The sequence below is a fragment of the Phoenix dactylifera genome, unplaced genomic scaffold, assembly GCF_009389715.1.
Source record: "Phoenix dactylifera cultivar Barhee BC4 unplaced genomic scaffold, palm_55x_up_171113_PBpolish2nd_filt_p 000007F, whole genome shotgun sequence".
Lineage (NCBI taxonomy): Eukaryota > Viridiplantae > Streptophyta > Magnoliopsida > Arecales > Arecaceae > Phoenix > Phoenix dactylifera.
The window spans coordinates 1719936-1747077 of NW_024067666.1; the positions used below are offsets into that span (position 1 = coordinate 1719936).

A 27142-nucleotide genomic window follows, 5' to 3' on the forward strand; every position below is an offset into this window, starting at 1 on the left:
GGTTGGTCAGTCTGACTAAAGTTAGATTTATCCTCACACGATTGAGAGTTAGGCAACTACCGGTCTATTTCAGTCACACATATTAAATCAAGTTGATTAGAGAGGAGTATGAACCACATGATGTGTGTATGTAACATTGTTCTTTCTAATATGGAAGCAACTAAGAGCTCAAAAGAAAATCCAAGAGTTTATTAGTTATAATGCCAACTCATTAGATTCATACGAACTTCATGATCGCACACCCAAATTCTCGAGTGTCATGCTATTTGTGAGGCTTCATATAGTTGAGCTCCCCCCTGCTTTCTTTCTACTTATAATTTCTGCTATCATATTTTTATTTTTAAGAGTAGTACAAGATAACGCACATGACACGATCAATTCGATTCAACAGCTAATAGCGGACAGGTTTTACGAGATCTAATCTATGTCGGGAAATGCATGTATTAACTTCAATAAATTGAGATGAAAATATTTTTCAACTTCTCAATTTCTATATTTCCTATTTCCAAACCTATTATAGGTAGGGTTTATTGCAATTTTTGTACCTAGAACAATAGTTATATATTATAACTCCGGCATTTTCCAGATAAGTCCACCAATTGACTCCGCCTGCCAAAACTGTGAGTATGAGGACAATACGGGCCGGCTGAGATGGCCGCACCCCATGATCTTTCCCTCATCCCATGTCCCTCCGCTGCCCCTCGCCATCTTTTCAAGATAATTAAGACAAAACGCATTTAAAACTCCGCTCCCCCTTGCGTAAACCTCCCCGTTTTCCCTTATTAAGACCCCTCAAAGCCCCCATCTTCTCTTCCGTTTCCAACCCCACCCCCGCCCGCCCCCCTCTCTCTCCCCTCCTTATTAATTTCTTTTCCTTCAGCAACGGAAAGACTTCTCTTCTGCAGCTCTCGTTGGACCCTCCAATCTCTCCCCGCGCTTCCGTCGTTTCCCTCGCTGCCCGGCCCCCTCTCGTGGCCCCACCCAACCTCTGGAGTGTCCGAACCCTTTCGTAGTCTTCACGGCTGCTGGAAGAGCCTGCGAACGTCGCGTATTTATTCGCCGGTTTCCGAAAGCCATGTGGATTTAAATGCCCGGTGGAGGAACAGCGCTTAACCGCCGAACTAAGTCCGCATCTTGGGTTTCCTGATCCCGAGGAAGATCTTTGCTTCCTGGGAAGCTCTCCAATAAGAATCAGTCGGAAGTCGGGCTCCCACAAGGTAAAGATCGGATCTTTTTCGCTGTTTTTCGATCAAAGTTGCGATCTTGGATTTGTTCTGAGGGAAGTCGGGTAGTTTGGCTGGAACTCGAACTCATACAAGGTAAAGACCGGATCTTTGCACTGCTTTTTATCTAAAGATTCAATCTTGGATGCTTTCTGAGGGAATTGAAGTTGTTTTGCTCGAATATCTTCGAGTATTCAATGCGGAGTTGGTGTTAGATTGAGCGGAATACTTGGAATTGAAGTTTTCAGAAGTTTAAAAATCTCTCTTTTTTTGTGGCCCTCCTTTTGATCTGGTTAAGATGCAAGCTAGGGTTTTGCCTTCGGAGGATGGCAAGGATTCGTCGCAGAGGACCCAATCGAGGGTTTTTCCGGCGAGGATTCTCAAGTTTCTCACGCTGTTCGTGGTTCTGGGTATTGGATTTTTTGTCCTTAGCGTGTACACGACTCGGTATTTTGACCTTCAGACGATTGGGTTCCAAGCTCGCCCTGTCATCGAGCCCTGTGTCAAAGAGGAGCAGAGCGATCTTAGACGTTTGATCGAGCCCCCAACCAACCTGATGCACAAGATGAGCGAGGAGGAGCTCTTTTGGCGTGCTTCCTTTGCTCCTCAGGTGAAGAAGTATCCATTTAAGAGGGTTCCGAAGGTTGCCTTCATGTTTTTGACTAAAGGACCTTTGCCGCTCTCTCCACTCTGGGAGAACTTCTTTAAAGGTCATGAAGGGCTTTATTCCATTTACATTCATTCCCTTCCAGATTACCAGCCCAACTTCCCACCAACTTCTGTGTTTTATAACAGGCAGATCCCTAGCAAGGTAACCTTTAGATTTCTATTAACTTACTGGTGATTCTTATACAATTAATGGCCAATAAAGGCATTTTCTTTCCTTACTTGGATGCCAATTAAGTGCTTTGCATGTTACCCTGTGTATTTGTGACCTTTCACTTAACTTATATTAGATTCTAGTTCTTGATGCCTTTACCTTGCCATGCGGTTTCATTGAGGACTGCTAGATTTTTATTGTATCGTTTTCTGAATAAAGAAAAAAATCTTCATGGATTATGTGTCTGTCTATATATTTTTTCACAGGTATTCTTTATTACATGTATAACTGGAAAATGAGTCAGGATAATGAAATCATACTGTTTCTCCTATGTTTAAATTGATTTTGATTAAATTCTCGCAATCCCAATTTATTTAATGGTAGTTTCCCATATGTCGACATGCTGTGTTGTGCCATTCCTCTCATAATCTCATTCTGTGCCTCATGTGCCATTTAATATCTCTCCTCCAAAGTTCCTTATCTGCTGCAGTTACAAAATCAGTTGTACTATTAACCAACAACGACAAAATAATACTTGTAGTAGAATAGCAGCTTTCGTATAGAACTGTGTATGTCTTTTAATGTCTGTATTGATTCAGTCTAAATGCACTAACGCTTATTGCTTTATCACACTTATCTGTTTCGTTGGTTAACTATATATATATATATATATATATATATATATATATATATATATATATATATATATATATATATATATATATATATATATATATATATATATATATATATATATATATATATATATATATATTCTATAATGTTGGGCCTTGAATTGGTATAAAATAGGTTCCGTGTTTTGTCTGCAAACCGGAGCTGTCATGAGTTAATTTATCGGCTAATTTAGGGGGCCTTGTTACTGTTGTGGTTAATGGAAAATCAAAAGAGAATCATCTAGAATATGAGTGACTAGAAGCTTACCTTGTTAAGAATTATCATTCAGCTGTTCAATGAATTAATGCAATGTGGATATTTATTAGATGTTCAAGGAGTAAACAATGTTGAATGTAAGGATTGATACCGCCTTCTTGCAGTGACAGAGAATGATACCTGTGCTGAACAACCAAATGGAGATTACCATGCTACTTTAAAACATAATCTGTTTTTATATACTGGTCAATACAGAGTAAAATGATGCTGGAGCAAAATATTATGATGCACGGGAAGCAAAATGTTTGCTTTGTTTAAAATGATTTTTAGTCTTAGAGATTTCTGTGACCTACAAATGTTGACATAAATTTGACAAAGGCTGTATTTGAAGGCCACATGTTTTTTTCTTGCGAATATGGGAATTTTAAAAAATCTTGCTGGATCAAAGAAGCGGCTTACAACCTTGGTTTCCTATAATTAGAACATTTAATTTTATTTCTGCCGATAAGAGTGCAAAATATATGTGACAACTATATACGAAATTCGCTTCCTAAGAAATTACTGATGAAAATAGAACAAAGGATAGCTTCATGCACGAGCCTTTAATAGAGATTCATGGATCCTGGTATAATTTTTAGGAAAATGAATACTAAATCTAAAAACCAAGGATTCATGTCCAGGTGGTATAGGCGAGACTCGCCGGTACCGTACTATTTCAGGAAGTGCCTAGTATGGGTGCGAGACACCAGTTCTCTCTTGAACCAATTTACCTCGAATGTCTCGATTATATCCACACACCCAGGATGCACTGAGATGGCCAAGATGCAATTTCTTACTTTTTATTCTTTATGTTAATGACTTTTTTGGTCCATCTCTACCATACCGTCCACCCCAGTCCCTACTGTCCTACGAGCAAACTAAGATGGGGCTTGGTATTGAGATTTAAATCCTTGATACTTGCTAGAAACTATTGCAATACTGAAAACATGCTACCAGCAAGGGGGACATCTAAGAGTAATTGCCAAAAAAATTTAAATTGATTGTTTATTTCAAATTTCCATCCATTGGACATTATATGCTTAGCTAAGTACACTATATTCACATTTTTCTAAATAAAACTAGTTTTTCTATCTTTAATTAATCATTTAAAATCAAGACTTTTCCTTTCAATTAACTCTTCTAATAAAGTTCTGATCTTGTTTTCCTACTTGAGAGGCAACTTCTTTTATGATCCTGCACCTCAATGAAGCTTCAAAGTCTTAGTATCGTGTACCAATACCGGTACCTTACTGGTGCACTAAGGGACAGCCAATATCCACTGGTACAGTATGTACTACTCTCTGATTCATGTCCTAAATTCTACCTCATTTTCAATAGTATTAGGCTTGTCTGCCTTAGCTCATGAAAGATTGTTAAGGTATTTCTAGGTAAATCCTCTAGGGTCAAGCGCAATGCAAGAACAGCAGTTTTGGTGATGCATTTAGAAAATCATCTAGGGTGGAAAAGGTGTTCCTTAGTCGTATGATAGCTGCATCAAGCAGATGTGTTTTACCATCTAGAACTTTAGTCCATTTAACAAAATCCAACATTCAGCATTTTAAAGAGCCTTTTAACTTTCTTTCTGTAGAATGAGATTCATTTGTGGTGCAGTGGCTACTGCACAAAAAAAAAAAAAAAAAAAGAATAATGAACTATTTTGCAGAAAAGAAAAGAGTAGCAACATCAGAGATGTGATTAATGGACTTACTCCACCTGAGCTGTTGATTTCCTCACAAAGCACCCTTATTCTCAGTTGCTGTTGAATTCGGATGCTGGAGGAGCAGAGTTATAGGATGTTCAGCTCTTCAAACATTTCTGGCTATTAGGCCTTTTGAAGCTTGATGTTTAGATTTTGTTGGGTTTTGATATCTATATATCTGAGTTCTTTCTTATATTTCGATGCCTTAAATAAATTAGCAGGGTCTTGTTAAAACAGGACTTGGACTAAGAAATAAAAGTATGAGACCTGCTATGCAATTTCCTTAAGAATTGGCTCGAACCTGCTCCAGCAGGGTGGTTCCCAAGTCCATCTAATATGAGGCTAAGCCTTGGATATTGAAAAACCAACCTGACCTGCTTAAGGATGGATTGTGAGGTTAATTTATCATTTCTGATAAATTCTCATTGATGCTAATATCTTTTCTGTTATGGTGTATTTTTTCTTGAGAGAATTTTTATTATAGTGTATTGATCTGTTGGCACCATAGGTTTGCAATGCCTTGTAAATAGGCATGGGAGACAGAGTTTCTCCCTACAATTTGTTTCTCTTTTCCTCCCATTACTTTGCTGCCTCCATCAGCAATCAGCATTGACGAATAAACTTCTGCAAGAGGAAATCGGTTAGATGGCTATGTCATCCGATGGACATGATTTTTTAGCCACATAGGTAGCTTATAGAAAATGATCCATGAATTGATTTGTGCAGAAATATGGTTTGGTAGCTCTGCGCATGCTGTGTGATATAGAGGGATAAGAAATGCTACCACTGTTTAGGACAAATCCCTAAGAGCATCTACATATCAAAGTATTAAAGAATAAATTGTGTCATAAATTGCAATAAGTTTAGATCGATCAAATTTAAGATTTTGTTGAAATTTTGTCAGATACGCTGTGTTAAATTTAATGAATTTGTAAATTAAAGTTAGGACAGCTCATGTAATATTTGGCTTTTCCTATAGACTACTGCAGTATATTTTTCAGTTCAAAGGGTTCAGATAATGTTGAGAGTTGGTTGTAAATGTTCATGAAATCTGATAGATCCTGCTTGGTTCGTTCAATCAACTCCATGTAGATAACAAAAGTTGGTTGGTTCTCATGAAGTGCAATTTTTATGTAGTAGTAGATGTCTATTTACATATTGATACTAGTCCGGAAACTAACACAGGTAAATCTTAATTGCTATACACAGCTCTGTCCTTCACGTAAAAATAAAGCAGAGCAGCCATTTTATAGCCCAAATGCTTGTTAATCCCCTTGGTATGGAGGTGATCTTTGGTTTAAACTTATCAATGTTTTCTCAGGTTTTTAGCATGTGTGGTGCTGTTGGAGGCTCTTCTGATCTGATGTGCTTATGGAGGCTCATAGGGCGAAAGCTAATTTTTTTTGGCCCTACTGCCTTAAGACTATAGTGCCTCATGCCCATGGCATCCTATATGTGTGAATCAAATTAAGTTATAAGGTTTTTATAGCACCGCTAGTCTGCTATGTATTTCTATTTCTCATAAAATAATTAGCATTGTTTGCACTTTATTAACCAATGTATGCATAAGAGATTGCAATTTATCATATAACTTCATGTCACCTGCAAGCATTTATGTGATACAAGGAAGTCAAAATTTTATTGGTGGCAAGAAAGAAGCACAATCAAATAGCTGTGATCATTCCGTGTCTATGTGATGCCGACGTTACTGCTTTTCTTTTACCGGATAGTTAGAGATTTTCCATGTAAAGAATTTACATTACAAAAAGCTTTTTAGTCTTGGAACTGTACTAGCTGACAATTAACCAAGTTTTTCATGTTGGACTGCTGTAGAACAATATCTGATTGTTACTTCTGCTACTTCGTGTTTATATTAATTTTCAAATTAAGAAGTAGATTAGATGAGTTAGCAGATTTGGTTTAGCCATTGCACAATTGTGCTTTAGCATCTCATTAGTTGCATCTCAAGATGTGATCCTTCTCAAGCAAATGCTGTCGGGCGCTTAAATATCTTGTAAGCAGTTGCTTAATGCGAATAATTTTTTTTGCACCTTGTTTTGACTTGTACTTCCAATTTAACAGGTGGCTGAGTGGGGGAGGATGAGCATGTGCGATGCAGAGAGGCGGCTACTTGCAAATGCATTGCTTGATCTATCCAATGAACGGTTTGTCCTGCTTTCAGAGTCGTGCATTCCTCTGTACAACTTCAGCATTATCTACCACTACTTGATGAGGTCTAGGTACAGTTTTGTTGGGTCATTTGATGACCCTGGTCCCTATGGAAGGGGACGGTACAACCTGAGGATGGCACCTGAGGTCAACATTATGCAGTGGCGTAAAGGGGCCCAGTGGTTTGAAGTGAATCGAAAACTTGCAATCGATATAGTCAGAGACACCAAATATTACCCAAAGTTTAATGAATTCTGCAGGCCATCATGCTATGTGGATGAGCACTACTTTCCCACCATGCTCACAATAGAGTCGCCGCATCTTATAGCAAATAGAACCATAACCTGGGTAGACTGGTCAAGGGGTGGGGCTCACCCTGCAACCTTTGGAAAGGGAGATATTACTGAAGCATTTTTAAAGAAGATTCTTGAGGGTAAGACTTGTTTGTACAATGACCAGCCTTCATCAGTTTGTTTCCTCTTTGCTCGGAAGTTTGCTCCAAGCGCCTTGGAGCCTTTGCTACAATTTGCAACCAGTTTGCTTGGGTTTGAATAATTAGCAGTGAAATAGAGAGAGCAGAAAAAACATGGGCTCACAGCACATGATAGTTGATTAGGTTTATGAGAAGATCTGCAAGAGAGTTATTAGAAAAATTAGTAGGTAATATTACAGCAAAAATATATATTCAAGTAGATAGCTAAATTTATAACCAATTTTCTTATGTACAGCAAACTTCAAGATGCCATGTTTACGATTCAAATTACAGGTTTTCTTTTGCAACTTTTCTTCTACAAGTTCATCTGTTCTTCTTCTTGTTCTGTATCCTTAAGAATATTCAACAGCAAGCGTTTACAGCATTTACTGTTACTCATATTATAGTTTAAGTTGTCCAATGTTCTTGTTTTACTGAAAATTGTGGCCTGTGGACTTGTCAGAAAAGAGTTGATGAGTTCATGTGTATTAGGGGCTCCCAAAGTTCGAGGCCAGTGGGCAAAAAAGTTGTACAATGTTGTCATTGATAGTTCGATAATGTGCAGATATCTCTAGATGACAAACCCTTTTCAAATTATTACCTTTTTTTTCACTGAAATATGATGACCATCCATCCTTCACTATATTGAAGGTGAAATGATACAAAGGTTCACCTCAAAAAAGGAAATGATCCAAACAAAAGGCACCAAGATTAGAGAGACATGATAAATAGAAAAACAAGAAGCTTAAAGGAGACGAATGCATGCATACATACATGCATACGTATGTATATGTATATATCAAACCAGTTTATGTATATATATAAACTGTTATTTGCAGTTTTAAAGGAAATTAGTCATTATTATTTGCCGAATTCAGCTTGTGACTGGGTGAATTATTTTTCAAAACAAAATAGTGGCTGCTTCTCTCTTTTTTTATTGAGGCTGCTTCTCTCAGTGTCACCAATAACAAATTATGTAGTCTGGTTGGCAGGACCATTCTTGCTGTATGACAATTATTGTAGTATCATAATGGTTAAATAGCAGCCATTGTGTAAATGCATATGTAACTCCACATCCCTTTTACCTTTTTTTTTTCCTTCTTCTGATATGGTATTCAATTTTTATTATTTTTTCTCTCCAGGAAATGTAATTTTTATGCCTACTCATAAAAAAACCTGCGCATAAATATACCGAGACACTCATAAACGAATCTATGACGGGGCCACCAGGCTGTGGATTCAAATAGGTTTTATCTTGGCGAAGATGCCATCAAGTTTGTGAGACTCCATCCCATGGCCCCGCCGCTCAGATTCGCTCAAAATTTTCAGCACCATCAACTTTGCGAGACTTCATCCCGTGGCCCGGCTGGTAGCCTGGTAATCATCCCTGCGCCAAAAACACATGGCGTCACGTTCGGTTTGGTCTCCCGAACAAGACGCCATTCACTAGCGGACATATTTTAATCACGGGAGTGAGACAGTCAAGTAGTAAATCTTGTCTTGCATGCATCCAAAGTATGGTATTGTCCTTGTCTTGAGCAAGTAGAGTAAATCCATGGTATTGATAGGTGAAGTGGATCCGTAGCATTCATGAGGAACAAAATTGTGCAGAATTTAATATAACTACAAAATCAAAGCAAACTATTCTTCGAAAAGGGGCACTAAATAGAAAAATTATGTCGCCCACAAAATTGTGCAGAATTTAATATAACTACAAAATCAAAGCAAACTATTCTTCGAAAAGGGGCACTAAATAGAAAAATTATGTCGCCCACAAAATTGTGCAGAATTTAATATAACTACAAAACCAAAGCAAACTATTCTTCGAAAAGGAGCACTAAATAGAAAAAATATGTCGCCCACAAAATTGTGCAGAATTTAATATAACTACAAAATCAAAGCAAACTATTCTTCGAAAAGGAGCACTTAATAGAAAATTATATCGCGCACCATACCCACCACATCGGTGATGCACCATGCTAACAAACTAAAACAGAATGTGCAGGATGGCAATATGATACGAGTGCATGATGATAATGATCACCACGTAGCTAGCATATATTGCTATACAAATGCGTCATTGTAATGAGTCGTCTTATTACATTTTCACTAGAAATTCTTTGAGGGATGCATAGGAGAGACTTAGCCTCATCATTATAGTACCAAGTTGTCTCAACATAAATTGACCTAAAATTTCATAACTCAACCTAATTTCTTGCAAATAATTTAGAAAAACCAAAAACAGCATTGCCAAAAATCTGAAGCTTACATGATAGCTTGATATCAAATTGCGAGGTTCCTCACCCCTAAACATGCATTAGGATTTTTTTTGCAGGGTTTAATGTTATTGATATTTTTTTAAAGGATAAATATGAATTCTTTCTTTTATATATATATATATATATATATATATATATATATATATATATATATATATATATATATATATATATATATATATTCTCCTGACTGTTACTTAAGATATTTTCAGAAAGCAGTTGCCAGTAATAGTCTGGCGGCAAGCACCTGTCCGGTGCCCAAACCTGATGAGGTCACTTTTTTTTGCTGATAATGCCACCGCACTCCGCTCCACACCACGCATAGTGCGAGCGGCAGAGAAGCTGAGACACCACCACCAGTAGCCATTAATTTACTACAACCGCTAGTGCTAAAACTATCACTCCCACCAACCAACAAAGAAAGAGATCGTCTCAAAGAGATGAGAATCGGAGGAGCGGCCCTTCGGCCAACCTGGAAGGCCGGGCCGGCCGGGGAGGAAGAGCCGGAGCCGGCGTGGACCCGGCCGGGAAGGAAGAAGGCGTCGGCGGCCGGGGTTCGGTCTTGGCTGACGGTGGACGCTGCCGGGGACGCGCGGGTGGTGGAGGCTGGGCGGCACTCGGTGATGCGGCGGACGGGGCTGCCGGCCAGGGACCTGCGGATCCTGGACCCGCAGCTGTCGTACCCGTCAACGGTGTTGGGGCGGGAGCGGGCCATCGTCGTCAACCTGGAGCACATCAAGGCCATCATTACCGCCCACGAGGTGCTCCTCCTCAACTACCGCGACCCCTCCGTCGCCCCTTTCGTCCAGGAACTCCAGCACCGCCTCCTCCTCCACCACCGCCACCTCCATCCCGCCGACGATAACCACCAGGTCCTCTCTCTCTCTCTCTCTATATATATATATATATATATATATATATATATATTTCACTTTCTTCTAACCTTTAATGCCAATGGAGTATACTGCACATATTTAATTTGCTGATACTCTCAGTTTTTTTTAATAGAAAAGGTCATCTTTCATGCTCCAGTTGTGATTTCTTTCTGAATGCATTTGCTTCTTCTTCTACTACTACTATTTAACCAATTCTAGGTTTTGCTTAACTGTTTTCGATATATGTTCATGGTATTTATGAGGATTTCTCTTTGACATATGTATGATGACTCTGTCAGATAATTTGCAACTAGAAACTTTATTCTGTGAGAATAAGATATTTTCTCTAAAAAATATAGGACGCTAGACAATCTCAAATGAATGATTGATCTATTAATCACATTTCATTGCTTTAAGGAAATGTGAAGCGGTATACCTCTCATAGAGCACCAAAAAAAAAAAAAAAAAAAAAAAAATCCAGATGATGCATGTTGAATTATCTGAGATTGAAGGAATCTGTCTTAAAGACTGGAGGGTGGGATTGAATGGACGATGGATCTAATAGATGTGATGTATGAGTAATTGGAGTAACCAAATTTTTGTACTGCAATCTTTGAATGAAGCAGTGTGATTGAATGGACATGGTAATGCCTTTTAATTGTCCACTACATGGTCTCATCTGGCAACGCATGAATCCAGAAGTGGAGAGGAAGGAGAATTCAACAGGATCAAGTGTTCGTGGGGGTTTTTGTTTAGTGCCTACTATTCTTACATGATTTTTTGTGAGTTCACAAATTGTGAAATGCATACAGTTTGTTGTATCCTTTAGATAGTTTTGCTCGAGCATTTGCAAGCAAAGGTGAGAATACTTTCTTTAACATCATGTGATTCTTTAAATACAACAACCAATCTTTGCATACCAATGATTATAGACTTTTGGGTATTTTACCTATTTTTTCCTAATTGTGCCAACAGAATGGCCTTTCTAAAGAGGTTTGGGTAACTGAACTCAGAACTAAGCTGTCCTTATAGTAGCTTTCGTAACTGCAAATAATGGCATTTGTTCTTTGTGAAGCTATAAGCTTTGTTTTCTTGTATATCGTCTTTTATTCCTTGTGTTTGTTGTTAGTTTCTCATTGTTATTTTTGTCAAAATCATTGTATGTTTAAAGGAAAGAGGTGTTGGCAGCAGTGAGGATTGGACTAATGTATATGATTTTGGGGAGCCAAAGTCAAGAACTGCAAGCCCTCCTCAGGGTTCTGAAGATCTTGAGTATCCTGGATCTCTTCATGCAGAGCCAGAGGCAGAGGAGAAAGGAAAGAGGGAGGAAATTTCCAGTAACGGGCCGAGAGTTCTTCCATTTGAATTCATTGCACTGGAAGCTTGTCTAGAGGCTGCTTGCAGTTGCTTAGAGAATGAGGTCAGAAACCTACCTTGAGAAATTATTATTTTTTATCTTTTTGCAGTCATTGTGTTCATTATCATAGTCGTCGACTACTCCTGCTGATTACTTGCTTAGTTACTTTGTCTTTTGTACAGTACTATTATATCTAAGGTATGTAGAACTGTTCCGAACCGCCTAGTTCGGAGTGTACCACTAAGCTATGCCAGCGGCGGACCGGAATGGTTCTAGCATTCAAAACAAGAAACCACTAGGAGGGGGAAGGGGAGAAGAAAAGAGAGGAAAAGAAAGAGAGAGAGGGGAGAGGAAGGGAGAAGGAGAGGGAGGGAGGGCCGCCGGAGGGATTTGCCGACTTAACTTAAAATTTTTAAAATAAAAAAAAGAAGTCCAGAGAGTAGAGCCCCTGCTCCGGCCCTCCGGCGCCCTTCAGCACCCCTCCGGAGCCCGTTCTCTCTCCCTCCCTCCTTCCTTATCCCTCTGCCCTTCTCTCTTATTCTTTTTCTCTCTCCCGTTCTCTCTCTTCCTCTCCCTCGCCCTCTTTATTATATCTGTACGGGCCTGGCACAAAACGACACAGGGGCTTACTGAACTGTGCCTCCTCTTGACTGGTATGGGCTTCGGTTCCGGCACAGCAAATCTTGGTTATATCCATTTTTGCTCTTGATTCTTTATAGAAGAATATTTCTCATTTTTTTGACACATTTCAAGGGATATAAATTCTTCATGACTTCAGTGGCTAAGACAATCCAATCTCTATCTTTGCAAGCCAAATTAAGTAGCGCACCCAATCAACAAAGATAGATGTAAGCTGTAGAAATCATTATGTTGTATTGCTTTCTGCAGTAGATGGAATCATGAATTTTTTGCTGCTTACTTGAATTGAAATAGTGCAAAAAAAAAAAAAAAACAGAAATTGTGCTTCATCCTGGTCTTGTTGATTGTCTGTAGACCTCAATGTTTGTTGTGTATTAACATATACCTTACATTTTCTCCTTTCCTTTTATCTTCAGCATTTCTGGTGACATCACAATGATTTGTCATTCAATAGTTTTCTTCCAGCTTATTTTTGTTCTTTTATTTTCTTAATAAGGCAACAACGCTGGAGAAAGAAGCACATCCAGCCTTGGATAAGCTGACTTCAAAGATAAGCACCCTTAACTTGGAACGTGTCCGTCAGATCAAAAGCCGATTGGTTACAATAACAGGACGTGTTCAAAAGGTCTGTAATTTTTTTTTTATGATTATATAAAGCATATGAAATCTCAGAGTATGGAGATATGGGAAGCGCTAACTTTAATGTTATGTTGTCCATCAAGTCTTTTGCTTCTACTTGCAATAAATTTGCGCCATGTGTCATTTTTGGACAGTATGCAAATTTTCATTGGAAATGAAAACCACATATTGTCTACAAATCATATTTAACAGATAACAGGACAATAATAATTGAGTAACTTTTCATTCTTATCGATAAGAAGTCTTGAAGATGTGAACCCTGCATAACCGACATTGATATAAGGGACCGTGATATATTTGAGTCAGGTGCACATTTGACAAGCCTAAAAATGTCATGCACGTATTTATGTTCAAACGCGCACTCAGAATTCATTTCTGACGAGACCGTTTGCTCTTTTGTGTTCATTTATTTCTTGCTGGAATGACTGAATTTAGCTATTCTGAGTTTAGAAAGGACTTTGCCAGTTGCATGTGAGCTAGAGAAAGCAGGATATGGTGATATCTAATTTTAGTTTGAATTTTGCTTTGGTGAAAAAAGGAATCTTATAATCTGATCTGTCCAAGTCGTGAGGGATAATATAGTAGCTTAATATTTTATCTCGTGAATGGGGAAGTGTTTCATATTGTGCAGAAGGTAGCAAAATGGGGAAGTGATGCGGTTGGACAAGGGAGCACAAGAGCCAAGCACCCATCCACACAGACACATGCACGCGCGCACACACAGAAAGATAGATAGATAGATAGATAGATAGACACAGAGAGAGAGAGAGAGAGAGAGGTTGTATGAGAAGGCAATCCCCTCACACCAGCTCCTGCCACTAGCTTCCGATCAATGGTTAACCCTTCAAGTAGTCTAAGGAATGTAACGACAGTCCTTGTAAGTCATGAATCCATATCTATATCTTGACTAAATTGGCGAGAGCCGTTGAATGTCACAAAGTGGAAAAGCACATCTTTGATAAGATGAGGAAGTTCTACTGGTGAGGGGTTAGAGCTAGACTGGAGATTGAAGGGGAATCAAGCAGATTAAGCTTGAGGGCATTTGGGTCTTAGGAGAAGAAATAAGAAGGGAAGGGAAAGTAGCCGGAAGCATTTTGGGGGTGGGAGAAAGAGCAGCGTGTTGGTTGCTGAGTGCTTGTCAGGAACACGAGAGATATAGATGGAAGAGGAGTGAGATTGATCCCCTCCATTATGATTGATCTCCTAATTGCAGTATTTCCTGCCATTGTCTTGAGATAATCTCCCTAGTTTTAGACACATTTACAGTTGAACCAGCACAGCTCTTCTTTATCAGAAGTATATAATTAATTGTAGCTGGTTAAGTGAATGACTCTGGAACATCGAATTTGAAAACATGGATGTCTCGCCATTAAAAATTGTTAGTGAAGCAAATTTCTTTTAGTTATGAAGAAGCATATACTTTGAATTCTGCAGATATATATAATGTTATCGGTCAATGTTGGTGGACCCTATATGGTGCAGGATGATTGGAAGGGAAAGAAGATGGATTCTAATCTGGGTTTTTACTAAAATTAAGCTGGGATGAAGACTTTGAGGTTGAGGTAGCTGATCAAGGATACAAGCAAAAGAGAGTTTCTTGTGGTGATGTAGCTAGACAAAAACTGAGATCATGGTTATGGGCGATCTGAGAAATATTGATGGTGAGCGGCTCTCTGTTAGGGTGGAAGAGGGAGTACGAAGTATAGTGAATGTCTGGAAGGTTAAGAAAGATGGTGTCTGCTGCTGATAAAGGATGGAAATTAAATTCTGTTTAGATTCTTTTCTTAGATTCTAGTCAAATGGCCTGTAGTATCACTATTGCAAAACCATATAGTTCCTTTTAGTACAAAAGTGGGTTTGATGGTTTAGTATACTTGGTTCTATTATTCTTCTGCATTAAAATGGATTGTGTTGAACCATCTAAATGGGCCCTAGATGTAATTCTCTAGGTAAGGAAAACTCTCAGCACTTATTTATGAGTTTATTTTCTGTATTGTTAACCTTATTAGATCAACACATCAATGCGGATTTGGAGTGCACAAGTTCATTTCACCTTTCATGGCAAAAATTAATATCTCTATTTATCGGAGCTTATTCATCCTAATGGATATTCTCATTATGTTCGCATTCCAATAGTGCTCTAGAATAGGTGTATTGTTATAGCACTTGCTCAAAAACCTGATGAATTATGCTTTGACAAAACATGAAGAGCTGCACCACAGACTGCAATCAAATAAATGTAATACTTTGGTGTTAAAGAAAAAGGGGCATTCCGTGGAAAGTTAAGCTAGTCCAACTGGTGGACAATATGTTCTCTATATTGATTTGGTTTGGATATAAACATAACTTAGCAATACCTCCTTGTTGTGTCATCCAGATTTGCTTGTTAAATTAATTGTCTGTTCAATATATGGTAGGTCAGAGATGAACTTGAACACCTCTTGGATGATGATGATGATATGGCTGAAATGTATTTGACTGACAAGTTGATGCAGCAAAATCTCTCTGATGGTTCTTCTCATTCTTCTGTATATAATCATGGTGATGGCATGTATTATGACAGGTACCTGAACAGTTGCTTTAAAAATGTTTTCTCTGAGTTGTGTTGTCTCTGGCTTGTGCTTGTCCAGTGAGTCGCTGAAATGCTTCATTTTACTGTTTGAGTTACTTTGTGGAAAATATTATTTGTTTTGAAGGCTGCATGCTGAGAGTTTGTCAGAGGAGAATGATGTTGACAATAATCATGAAGATGACTCTCAGAATGTTGACCATGACCGCTCACTGTCTGGGCCCAGTATTATCTATGGGGATGGCCACGGAAACCATACTTGCAGCACAAGAAGCGGTGTCAAACATCTTGACGTAGAAGAGCTTGAAATGCTTTTGGAAGCATACTTCGTACAAATTGACAGTACATTGAACAAACTATCTACGGTATGTAGCCTCTGAACTTGGAAAAAGTTAAAAATGAAGAGGAAGAAAAGTAAGTGTTCGTTATGCTAAATTGTCTTCATCTCGAAAGCACAAATAATAGGCAAAAGAGAAATTACAGAACCAAATAGAGTTCAAAATTTTATATGTTTTCTTATAAAGAAAGCAATTTGTTTATTTCATAATGTTGCCTACATTATTTGGAATTGAATACATTCCTTTATTAGATGTTCCAGACTGAAGCCAAAATCTTATCCATAAGTTTTGCTGCTGCCATGGGTTTAAGCATTTGAGAAATATCCACTATACTCTCAAGATTCTGCCTTTCTCATTCTTCTTGGATATTGATGTTGGAGAGGCATATCATGAAATAAATTAATAACCAGTTTTCACTATCCATAACTACAATGGAGATGTATCTTGCTTGATGATTATATTTCTGTTAGAAATTAGACTTGGTATACAGACAATCTACCTGGAGGACTTTGGGTCTTGATGTTTAAAAGTTCCCAAAAATTGCATTTGATATAACTTGTTTCAATAGTTTCTCTATGCATTTAATTTGGTAATGTTTATTGTAGATTTTAGCATGAATTGTTAATATTTAACCATGTTGCAGCAACAATGGTTGTAATTTCTATTGCATCTTATGTTCTGTTGACTTAAAATTGTTCACTAATTTGGTGGTAGCCATATTTATGCTATGGTTATCAGTTGTCTTTCACTGGTTCCCTCTTGCTATATAGAATAGCAGACCAGCTGATTGAAAGGGGAACAAAGGAAAGAAAAATCTCAAGGACACCGTGCGAACTGTCTGATTACTGACTTGGTCAAGTCATAAGTTTCCTATCAGCTGATCCATCCATATATTTTACAAAGAAAATTGAAGCAACTTAATGTTTAAATTACTCGCAAACTACTAACTTGAATAGCACTGGCTGAATATAGAGATAGCCGGTCGGTGTACTTTCCTACTAGAAGTAAATTAATTAAAATTGATAGGTAGCGCTCCTGCACTCTCATCGGAAGCATATATTTACTCACCTCAGATCTAGCAAGTTCATTTCAGTTGTCTGCTGCTGTTTGGAAGCAAATCGATGGCTCCCATAACTTTTTCATTTACAATGTTTTTAAAGTGTGGATTATTTGGTAAATGCTTTTGCATGTGTATTGTGTACATAGCTTGTACCAAGTAACATCAATATGATGAGTTCTCATTGTTGTCTACTTTGATGTTGGTCCATGAAGCTGAGGGAGTATGTCGATGATACCGAGGATTACATCAACATCATGCTGGATGATAAGCAGAATCATCTATTACAAATGGGGGTCATGCTAACCACTGCAACCTTGGTGGTCAGCGCCTTCGTTGTACTAGCTGGTATATTTGGCATGAACATCCAAGTTGATTTGTTTGATGAGAAGAAATCTGGTATGAATGAGTTCTTGTGGACTGTGGGTGGTGGAGCCACGGGAAGTATATTTCTGTATGTAATTGCCATTGCATGGTGTAAGCGTAGACGTTTGCTTGAGTAATACCTTTCGGCCATCTTTATTTATATGGCTCCTTGTAGTTGGGACAATACTTGGTGGTTATGAGTGGTTCATTATGTTTGATTCTCTCCTTATTGTTTTTGTTGTCTGTAACAAATAAAACTCCAGTTGTTGTTGTATGAAAATCTTATTGCCTTTCAACTGATCTTACAAGGAAGATCAGGTTTTTTTTTGTTTTTTTATCCATTTTATATTTTGCGAAGTCTCTTTGTCTATGTATCATTGCTTTTTTTTTTTTTTTGGTAAATCGGCGTCTCACTTACACATGGATGTGAGTGCGCCGCGAGGAATCGGAATACAAAATACGATTGAGGTCCTGCGGGATGGGGCCAGTGCCATCCCATATGAAGGCTCCGGAGTGATGAGCTGCGGAGGAGGCGACTCAGTCCGCCGTCAACTCAGAAAGAATCAAGATTGTCCGGAAGATGGCAGACATCCCTGACTAGTGGATGTAAATTTGGCCTGGCACGCCCGCACCTGATCCATTCAATCACTGTGACAGGATCACCCTCCAAGAATATCCACTGAGCCCTCAAGTGTACACTAGCATATACGAGATCCTCTCATGCTGCGCGCAGCTCTGCCACTAGGATGGACTCATCGAAGATGCGTTGTCCTTCTAGCGCAATCAACCTGAGCTCCTGGTATCATTGCATATTTACTATAATGCAATGGCACTTTTCTGCATTTGATCATTCCTCGGCTTGAGGGCATTTCATAGAATTTCAAACAGGCAATCAACGACTCATCTAGGATCATGCAATGGCAAATTATAAACAACCCACGGGCACAATAATGTATCTTCTGCGGTTAAGATAACCAGAGGTAGAAAATATCCTTTTATACCTTTTTTAGACTCATCTAGGATTCATGAAAAAACTCTTTCTCCTGCTTTACCTTGTTTCCTCTAGTGTTAGCATGAAATTATTTGGGGCAATTTATGGTATAAGTATATTTCATGTCATTTAGTTGGATTTGGTTAGATAGATGGGTTATTCGTTAGAAATGGACGGTGATGATGTTTGCGTCGATCAACGTCCGGCGGGACTGCATTCCATTGGGTACCAAATTCAAAAGCCTCACATCAATTTTCCGGTATATAGGACGCACAGGACTAGTGATTCGCGAGCAACACCTATAAAAGCCACGCGCTGTGAAACGACGCCCGAGTGCCCAACTCCGCTTTCTCCACCGACCTCTCTCCGACTTCCCGCTCTTCCTCTGAGGTTTCCTTAAACCTCTCCTGCGATCACCAGTGGCGCTCGAGACCGCCGAGTACAGCCTCAGCTGCGAGCGCCGAGCCCACGAAGACGACGTAAGCGATCTTCTCTTCTCTCTGCCTCCGTTTCGTCCTCTTCTCTCGTTTACGTTCGAATTTCTCCGCTTCGATCTTCTCGTTTCTAAGATTTTCTTGAAATCATCTCGTAGATCGCCCAAATTCTGTGCAAGATCGGAATTTATAGGGGTTTTAGTGAAAACCCTAGGCATCCTAACTCCAAGATTCTTGGTTTGATTCTTCTGATTTTTCGTGATCAAATTCGTCGCATCTGTATGGTACCGAAACTCCAAGATTCTTGGTTTGATTTTTCTGAATTTTCGTGATCTGGTTCGGGGCATCTGTATCCGTAGCGATTCTGGATTCACGACGTTCTCCAGGGACAAGATGGTTAGGTTCTGGACCCCGGACCCGGACAAGAAGCACCGATACGTTCTTTGGAAGACTCTTGCTGGGGACTCCAGCTTTCTGGGACCTATGGCTTGGATTCCTCCAAGGGACCGTTTCCCTGAGGGTGGGATTGTGTCTGGAGGGTTCGACGCCCTCATGTTGTTGGGTGACTTGAGCAAGAGAGAGGTTGCGGAGATGATGAAGGCACATCCGTATTAGGTCGCTGGTCTCGCCGTTGATGAAAATAGGGACATTATGTGGTCATCTATTGACTGGTAACAATGTTCCGGTGATTCTTTAAGATGTTATCAGTTAAAGTCAGCTTCTATGTATCTAACTGCCGGAGATCATAGTGATTCCCTATCTTTTTTTATCATATTTCTATCTCTGGTGCGACTTGTCATGTTTGGTTCAGTTTATTCTATCTTTATGGATATCTTTTTCTGTGCTTTGTGTGTTCACTGAGTTTTTTGAAATAAGTAATGCATTTCGAGGTGCAAATGCATGTGCCTGTACTTCAACTCCTGCTGCAATATAAATTTACATGATCTTGAAATAAAATACATGCTGAAACCACTCCAAAATATTGATTTTTAAAAAAATTTTGGTATATTTCAGTAAATTATTCAGTCTTTTCTTCTATTCATAAGTCCTTTTTGAAATATTCTTGCTGCTGTACTATCATATACCGAGCTCTGTTTTGTAGTGCAATACAATGGTGGTGGTAAGGTCATGCTATTGAGTTTTGGAGGCTCATGGGGTTGCTGTTCAAGCAGTTATGACGCTTACCCAGTGGTGAGCTTGTTACTGCTATTTTTTTTTAAGTGATATGGAAAATTTGGAAGAAATCGTTCTTTGTGGTTTTTTGCATAGTTTAATTAGCCTAGAATTCTCTAGCCTTCTAATCATGAAGTTCAGATAGACAATTGACCCTTTGAATTTGAAAATTTTACTTTGGATTTTATGCAGAAATTCACTACTGGTTTCTAGTGCTGCTGAAGTTTGTAGATTTGTATGTGATGTCTTTGCAAATTGGCAAATTTCTCAACCCAACGAACTTAGAAGATATGGCATTGGAACATTGTTTCTTTACGTGCATCTCATTCTTTTATGGTAAAGAAAGCTTAGTAAACTTACATAATGGATCAAATGGACATCATATCTTGCCTAATAATTCTTGCAACTCTCTAATTGAAAGCTGAAATTGCTTTTAATATTAGGCATCAGATGATGCAACCTTACAATTTTAGGCAGCTCAGTTTTGTGGTTAATGATTTGATGTGCTTGAATGACATGGTGCTATAAATGTTCTTGATGATGATTCAACTTCGAATTTTTTGGTTTAAGTTGGGAGAATTACCATGACAAAGAGCCACTTAAGCAAAATTACTTGATGAAACTATTGTGTGAGCAATTTGTGAGGCATGTATGCCATAGATTTCTTAAAACTCCTTCATTCAAATCATCATTGTGATTCATAATTTTCAGGTGAAGTTTAATGATGAGGTTTGAAAACTTCATAGTTCATAACATTTCTATAATGGAGAATTATAGTTAAAAAATGGAGATTACTACCATGAACAACAATTATATTTGTGGAATGAAAGCTTTTACTAAATGTTTAGATCAATAAGGATACAAAAAAGCTCTGGACGATCCCAATTGAAGTTCCAAATGATTGTTTGGGAGCAGTTACTGCAAGGACTTTCTACACTTGCATGGAGAGAACCATTTTGTCAGTGGTGAGTTACTTTAAAAAACCAAACAAAATAAACTTGAGAGCCTTGTGAAATTGCTTGGTAGTTGGAAGAAAGATGAGGGGGGGAGGGAGTGGTGGCGAGCATGGATTGGTCCATGTAATGAAAGATGAGGCTGACCATCTGACCCCTCAAATCATTAAAAGTTGCCCTCTAATTTTCATTTGAGTTCCAAGCTTTACCATTGGATGAAAAATTGGTAGAAGCAATCTAATTTTTGCTTATTTCCAGTGATAGTGGCACTTGACAAAGGAGGTAAAAACAAAGCTATAGAGATGCCCTTAGTGCGCGAAGTCTTGGATTGGAGAGATTGAGTATCTTAGTTAATTTTAGGTTATTTTCCGAATCAGGATTAGGTCTTGCAGCATTGTAGATTTTCATAATTCTGTTTATACATATCTAGAAGAATTATGCTAGTGTATTTAATAGTATGGTGTTAAAACGTCTGCGCCACTTTTATCTCTATAAAGTAGAAGAATGCAGGTACCTTCACTTATTGGTAATCTGTGCTGTTAAATTGTATCCAACAGCTTTCTACTAATGACATTGGTGGTATACAACCTTTCTTGTGGAGGTTAAGCTTTTGCAAACTTTTGCAACACACAATAAGCTGCAGTGAGTGTAAAAGTGAAATTGTAAAAAAAAGTTAAAACAAGTTAAGCCCACCTACACATTTAGAAAATGCCTCAATTTAATTATAAAGCTCCCAAAGAACTTAATTATGGCTTGAATCAACATATTGAGCACTTAACATAGTCTGCATGTATGTCTATGTATAAGTAGTTGTAGTTGTGTATATATATATTCTTGTTAAGAAGGTGCATAATATGACCGATTTGTATATGCTATCTAGGTTCGAATGACACAACTCTTAAGCTATGGAGAGGAAGGACCTGTTTACACACTTTTATGGGGCACACAAGTTGGTCATATCTGTTTACACACTTTTATGGGGCACACAAGTTGGTCATATCTGTATACGAATGATTTTACAAATTCTAGCTATAAATGGAAAGCTGTAACAGAATCATTTGTTCGTCCAAAGTTGAGGAGTTGTTGATAGTCGCAAGGTGCCAGATTCTAGTGATGCTTTAACACCCAGAAAATGTTCATATATTCAGTGATGATTTGTTCTAACTGTAAAAATTGGAAAAGGGTCTCCTGATCACAAAAAATGTAGAAGTTTTTCCAAAGGTCCAAAATTGGAATCCTAGGCTCTGAAACCATGGAATTTATGTCCAAGTGTTACAGACAGTGCACTATTTACAAACATACTTCAGAGTGTAGGGATGCATGCTTGCAGTCCTTGTATTGGTTGCAGAATGCATTTTTTATGATTGAAGAATGAAAGTTTAAAGTTGTAAAGCACATCGAATATGCATCTCTTATGTACCATAAAATAGACGTCAACATTGGAGTTTTACAAAATTTATCTTGGAAAATAGAAGATGCTCTTAGCCATGCCTATGCATCACTAAGACTTTTATAGCAAGAATCCTTTAATCTATTTAATATTGCTAAACCGACACCGAAGCGCCTAAGACCTACGTGCCGCCGCATGGGTTGTAGGTCCTAATCGCACAGGTCGTAGGTCCCTGCTGCATGGGTCGTGGGTCCTAACCGCACAGGTGGTGGGTCCTTGCTGCATGGGTCGCAGAACCCAACATGAGTTTTATCTTGTTAGAAAAGTTTGATGTTAGTTAATTGTAGGAAGTTTTGATTTTTGTATACTTTCTTTACGAGAATTTTTGATGTTATTAGGAAAGTTGGTAGTTAGAATTTTTCAAGTTAAAATAGGGCTTGAAATTCTATATTGGAAGGTTGAAAAAAAGAATTCCCTTATACTACTTATAAATACCCCTAGTGGGGCTCCTCTTGTAATCATACTAGAGATACTTGAGTTATTGATTAGTGTGAATTCTCATATGGAAATTGTTCTTTGCTTCTTCCTATTCTCTCATTTTTACTAGATTTCTGGAGTTTGTGAGCGAGCATGTGAGAGGTGTATCTTTGGAATGGCCAGCCAAGATGGTATTTTCTGGCTTAGAAGAGAGTGATCCGCTCCTAGTCCTCTTCCAACTACCGTTCGTCTATTCTAACACTTTGCATTGTACATGCGGGTTTCTACCTCGCTATAATCCGTTGCGCTGACATACCTTTCCTGTTTCAAGTTTTCATCCCAAATTTAACACCTCCTTAGCGTCAGTTGGAATCAAGCACAGCTTCAAGATGCCGCCTCATTGTTGCAATGTTGAAGAGCATGTTGAACGTGTACGAGATGTGCATGACATTGAATTGGATGAACTACACCGCCGGCTTCAACAACTTCAAAAAGAAAATCAGTGGCTTTGACAACGACAAGAGCAGTATGAACACCAACATTCTCAAGTTTTGATCATTACTTTGACAAAGAGCTCTTTGATAATGAAAGCGAGCGTTCCAATGAAAAAGTGAAAGATTTAAATCCGTTCTACAATAAAAAAGCATCTTCATCGAGCGAAGAAAATATTCGTTGCCACGCGAACCTTAATTTGAAGATCAGGAAGTAAGTCTTCTCCAACTAGAAGAGTATGATGCCGGAGTGCCCAGGACAAATGTGCCACTGCATGGGTTGCATGTCCTGACCGCACGAGTCGCGGGTCCCTGCTGCATGGGTCGTGGATTTCGGCCGCACGGGTTGCGAAACCCAACATAAGTTCTCTCTTGTTAGAAAAGTTTGATGTTAGTTAATTCTAGAAAGTTTTGATTTTTGTGGACTTTTTTTTAAAGAACTTTTGGCGTTATTAGGAAAGTTAGTAGTTAGGGTTCTTTGAGTTAGAATAGGATTTGTAATTTTACATTGAAAGGTTGAAGAAAAGAGTCTTCTTGTACTACTTCTAAATACCTGCAATGGGGCTCCTCTTGTAATCATGCTAGGGATACTTAGAGTTATTGATTAGTGAGAATTCTCTTATGAAAATTGTTCTTGCCTTGTCTCTATTCTATCTCTCTCCTCCGTTTTGGTGGATTCCTAAGATTTGTGAGCATGTGAGAGGTGTATTATTGGAGCGGCTAGCCAAGGTGGTGTTTTCGGCCTTAGAAGAGGGTGATCCACCCCTACTCTTCCAATTATCTTATGTCTATTCGAACACCTTACATTTTACGTGCCATAGTGGGTTTTCTACCTCGTCAAAATCGGTTGCGCCGATATACCCTTCCTTCTTCGAGTTTTCAGCCTCGGTTCAACACCTCCGCGGCATTATAAGCATTTCAAATTGTTATTGTTCCAGTTATTCTGCAACTAGTTTTAATTCCAATAAACAAAATACGTGTCATAACTTAAACATGTATACAGAAAGCCATTCCCCATCTAAAACTTAGTTTTAATTAATTAATATTTAGAAATTTCTTTGATAAGTTTAAAACTGTTGGGTTTCTCTGTTAAAGACAAAAAGGATATCATAGCTTTGTGGAGTTAACATAAGTACTAGGGTAAGAATTATGAGGAAAATGAATGAATAAGAATGAAGATTTGAAGTATACACTGCTAGTAATAATTGAACAGGAAAATGTTTTGAAGGCTAAAAAGATTGTTTTGCTTCTAGTAAAAATGTTTGAATTCCCAGATTCTGGACATGCTGTCAAGTTGCCAATTGTCGTTTAACAAGAGTGCCCATCTATCTTATGCCACACTTCTACTAAAGTTTCTTATAGTGCATATATATAAATATTAAGGCTATAAATTCTTTGGTATATTAAATATTAATCATTAAACTCAGACCCCTTTTCAGTGCCACTAAAACTATTCATGGCTTCCGTCTCTAAATTTGTTAATTCTATGAGTTTTTTTCTAATTATTTATGGCTGTTTTGAAACTTCTAAGCATTTTCGATCAGGTATGACTGAAAGGGCCATCAGTCATAACTATCTGTATCATCAAATCTTGACTTTTCATTAGAATGCCTAGGTTGAAATTTGAATTGTTAATGCATTACATTCTTATCCTAATTGTTTTGTTTTTTTGAAATGACATGGAAACTATGATAATAGTTACTTCTGCAGGCTTGTCACATTTATGTTGTATAATTGACTCTTGGAAAATAATTCCAACACTTTATGGATTCTTCTTAGCTATATCCTCTGTGGGAGAATTGCCCTTGGAGGGGAAGACAAAAACTCAAATTGTAAAGTTTATACATATGGTTTACTAAGTATATAGATGTATGTTCTGAAGTTCTATATTTGAAGGTTAAAGGCATTTCAGTTCAAAATTTACATATTAGACCCGCTCCATAAGCATGAAGAGCTCTCCTTGGATTATTTGTTCTTATTTAAATAGATTCTGTTAGATTTCTGGAATCACTAAGGACTTAACATCTAATGCTCTGCTGACCATAGCTATCCTGGTTCGAATTTCATGTTACTTTGATCTGGTAACTATCTTCCACTCAACTTTTAGTAACTTGAGTGGAGAGGTGCCATCTGTGAATATTGGTTTAATTTGTGGGAAAATTGCCCACTTTGAATTACAAGATAAATAGTTTTCCTGCTTTTTTTTTCCCCCAAAAACAGTTGTGATCTTTTTGGAGGTACACTTTGATTCGTTGGAGAAACACTTGATTAAATGAAAGAATTAGCTAGATGAGATTCAACATCAGAAGGGTCATACCGCTGTTGTAACTTCTCATCCATGTATTACACTCTGCATATGTATATACAAAGTACATCATTGCGTGACCTCAAATTCATGCCCTGTGGTTTAAGCTTGTACATATCTATATGCTTTATGTTGTCAATGACGATGTCTATGGCTTAGAGCATATAAAGAGGGTTTTATGAGGTGGTAATAAATTACAGCAAAGATTGTACTGTGGGTATATGGGTATAATGTTTATACCTTCAACAGCACATGCTCAAACAACTACCTTTTTTGGTTATATTTGACTTCTTCTTCATCCTAAGACACATGAGAAACATGGTCAAACTTGCCACATGAGAAGCACCATACATTTAGGTGAGTAATATTCAGCTATTTCCACCAGTAACTTCCAAGTAGGCATACCATAATCTTGTAGAGGCTTTAAAACTGAAGTGGCATTTGCAGTAGATTGTTCTTGAGCCGCTTTTGCTTAATTACTACCATCACCAGGGCAACTTGATGAGATCATAGTCCATATTTGAAGATCAATCCTGTCATCCTAGATTGTGGTTCTTCAATGTCATTTGGCATCTATCTATTTCATATACGTTCTCTTGTAGATTTATTTTCTTGTGGCTTGATCAAAGAATTCTTAAGGATCCACTGTGAATTGCTGTAGTTTTTCTGCTGGTATTAATGATTGTACATGTAATTATCATACTTAGATGGGAATGAATTGATTGAGAATTAGTTCTTCCTTCTCCAGCTACGTAGTACCTCTTTCCTGTCATAATGCACATGGCCTCTCCTTATCAACTCCAGTGCAAGTGAGCAAGCTTCTATGTGATTCTTCTTATACCGCATGTCTTTAATCTTTTCTGTGGTGATAACCATGCAACCAATGCGTTCATTTCAGACCTTCATTTTCTTCCCGGGGGTTATCTTGCAGCTTTGTGGTTTGGTAGTTTGTCCCTTGAAAACTAGATAAAAAACTTAAAAAGAATAAAGTGGATCTCTTACCATTCTTGCAGTAAATGGTGTCATCTTCTTGTAGTTTGCAATTGATAACACTTCTTAAGAATGATTGGCAAACTAGATTCACAAAGCCAGTCTCTAATATAATTGAGTGCACAAGGCTCTTGCCATTGTTGTATCTAGGGAGGATTAGATTTACAGCCTTAGCCTTGCATGCAGATAGGTTGTTTTCTGTGTTTTAGGTCACAATGGATCAAGGTAGGCTGAACTGATACCAGGCTTTGTATCAGTCAGCCACCGGTTCGGTACCATGCCGACACTTGGTATGGCTTGGTAGGAACCGGCATGCAATTTTTTTTATTTTTTCAATTTTTTTATATTTAATGATATTTTATAGAGATTTTGAGTAGTTGAAACATTAATTTGATGTTTTTAAGGTGTTTTGATATTCTTTGATGTGTTGTTTCTTTTTTTTTTAACATGATTTTTATTTATAAAATGACTATAATTTCAGTGATGAATATAGTTAAAGTATATAA

The 27142-nt window shown here is 38.1% G+C and overlaps 2 protein-coding genes and 1 long non-coding RNA gene across 5 annotated transcripts; all 3 read left to right on the forward strand.

Moving 5' to 3' along the window:
- The first annotated feature begins 806 nt into the window (after nucleotides 1-806).
- On the forward strand, nucleotides 807-7712 carry LOC103712290 (glycosyltransferase BC10-like). 3 transcript variants are annotated; one of them, XM_008798771.4, is made up of 3 exons: nucleotides 807-1319; nucleotides 1522-2034; nucleotides 6755-7712. In XM_008798771.4, exons 2-3 carry the CDS (start codon nucleotides 1522-1524, stop codon nucleotides 7394-7396), a joined length of 1155 nt encoding a protein of 384 aa, XP_008796993.1. In that variant the 5' UTR covers nucleotides 807-1319; the 3' UTR covers nucleotides 7397-7712. The 3 variants fall into 3 exon arrangements, with proteins under 3 accessions (XP_008796993.1, XP_008796994.1, XP_008796992.1); XM_008798772.4 differs by having other exon boundaries at nucleotides 807-1217; XM_008798770.4 differs by having other exon boundaries at nucleotides 807-2034.
- Nucleotides 7713-9861: 2149 nt separating this feature from the next.
- On the forward strand, nucleotides 9862-17754 carry LOC103712312 (magnesium transporter MRS2-3-like). The gene is made up of 6 exons (XM_039115722.1): nucleotides 9862-10464; nucleotides 11639-11887; nucleotides 12960-13088; nucleotides 15520-15665; nucleotides 15799-16036; nucleotides 17282-17754. Exons 1-6 carry the CDS (start codon nucleotides 10033-10035, stop codon nucleotides 17567-17569), a joined length of 1482 nt encoding a protein of 493 aa, XP_038971650.1. The 5' UTR covers nucleotides 9862-10032; the 3' UTR covers nucleotides 17570-17754.
- A 733-nt stretch (nucleotides 17755-18487) lies between these two features.
- On the forward strand, nucleotides 18488-22974 carry LOC103712292. Its single transcript, XR_003386649.2, has 3 exons — nucleotides 18488-18902; nucleotides 19960-20048; nucleotides 20223-22974. It is a non-coding gene; the product is annotated as an uncharacterized LOC103712292 (long non-coding RNA).
- Nucleotides 22975-27142: the final 4168 nt, after the last annotated feature.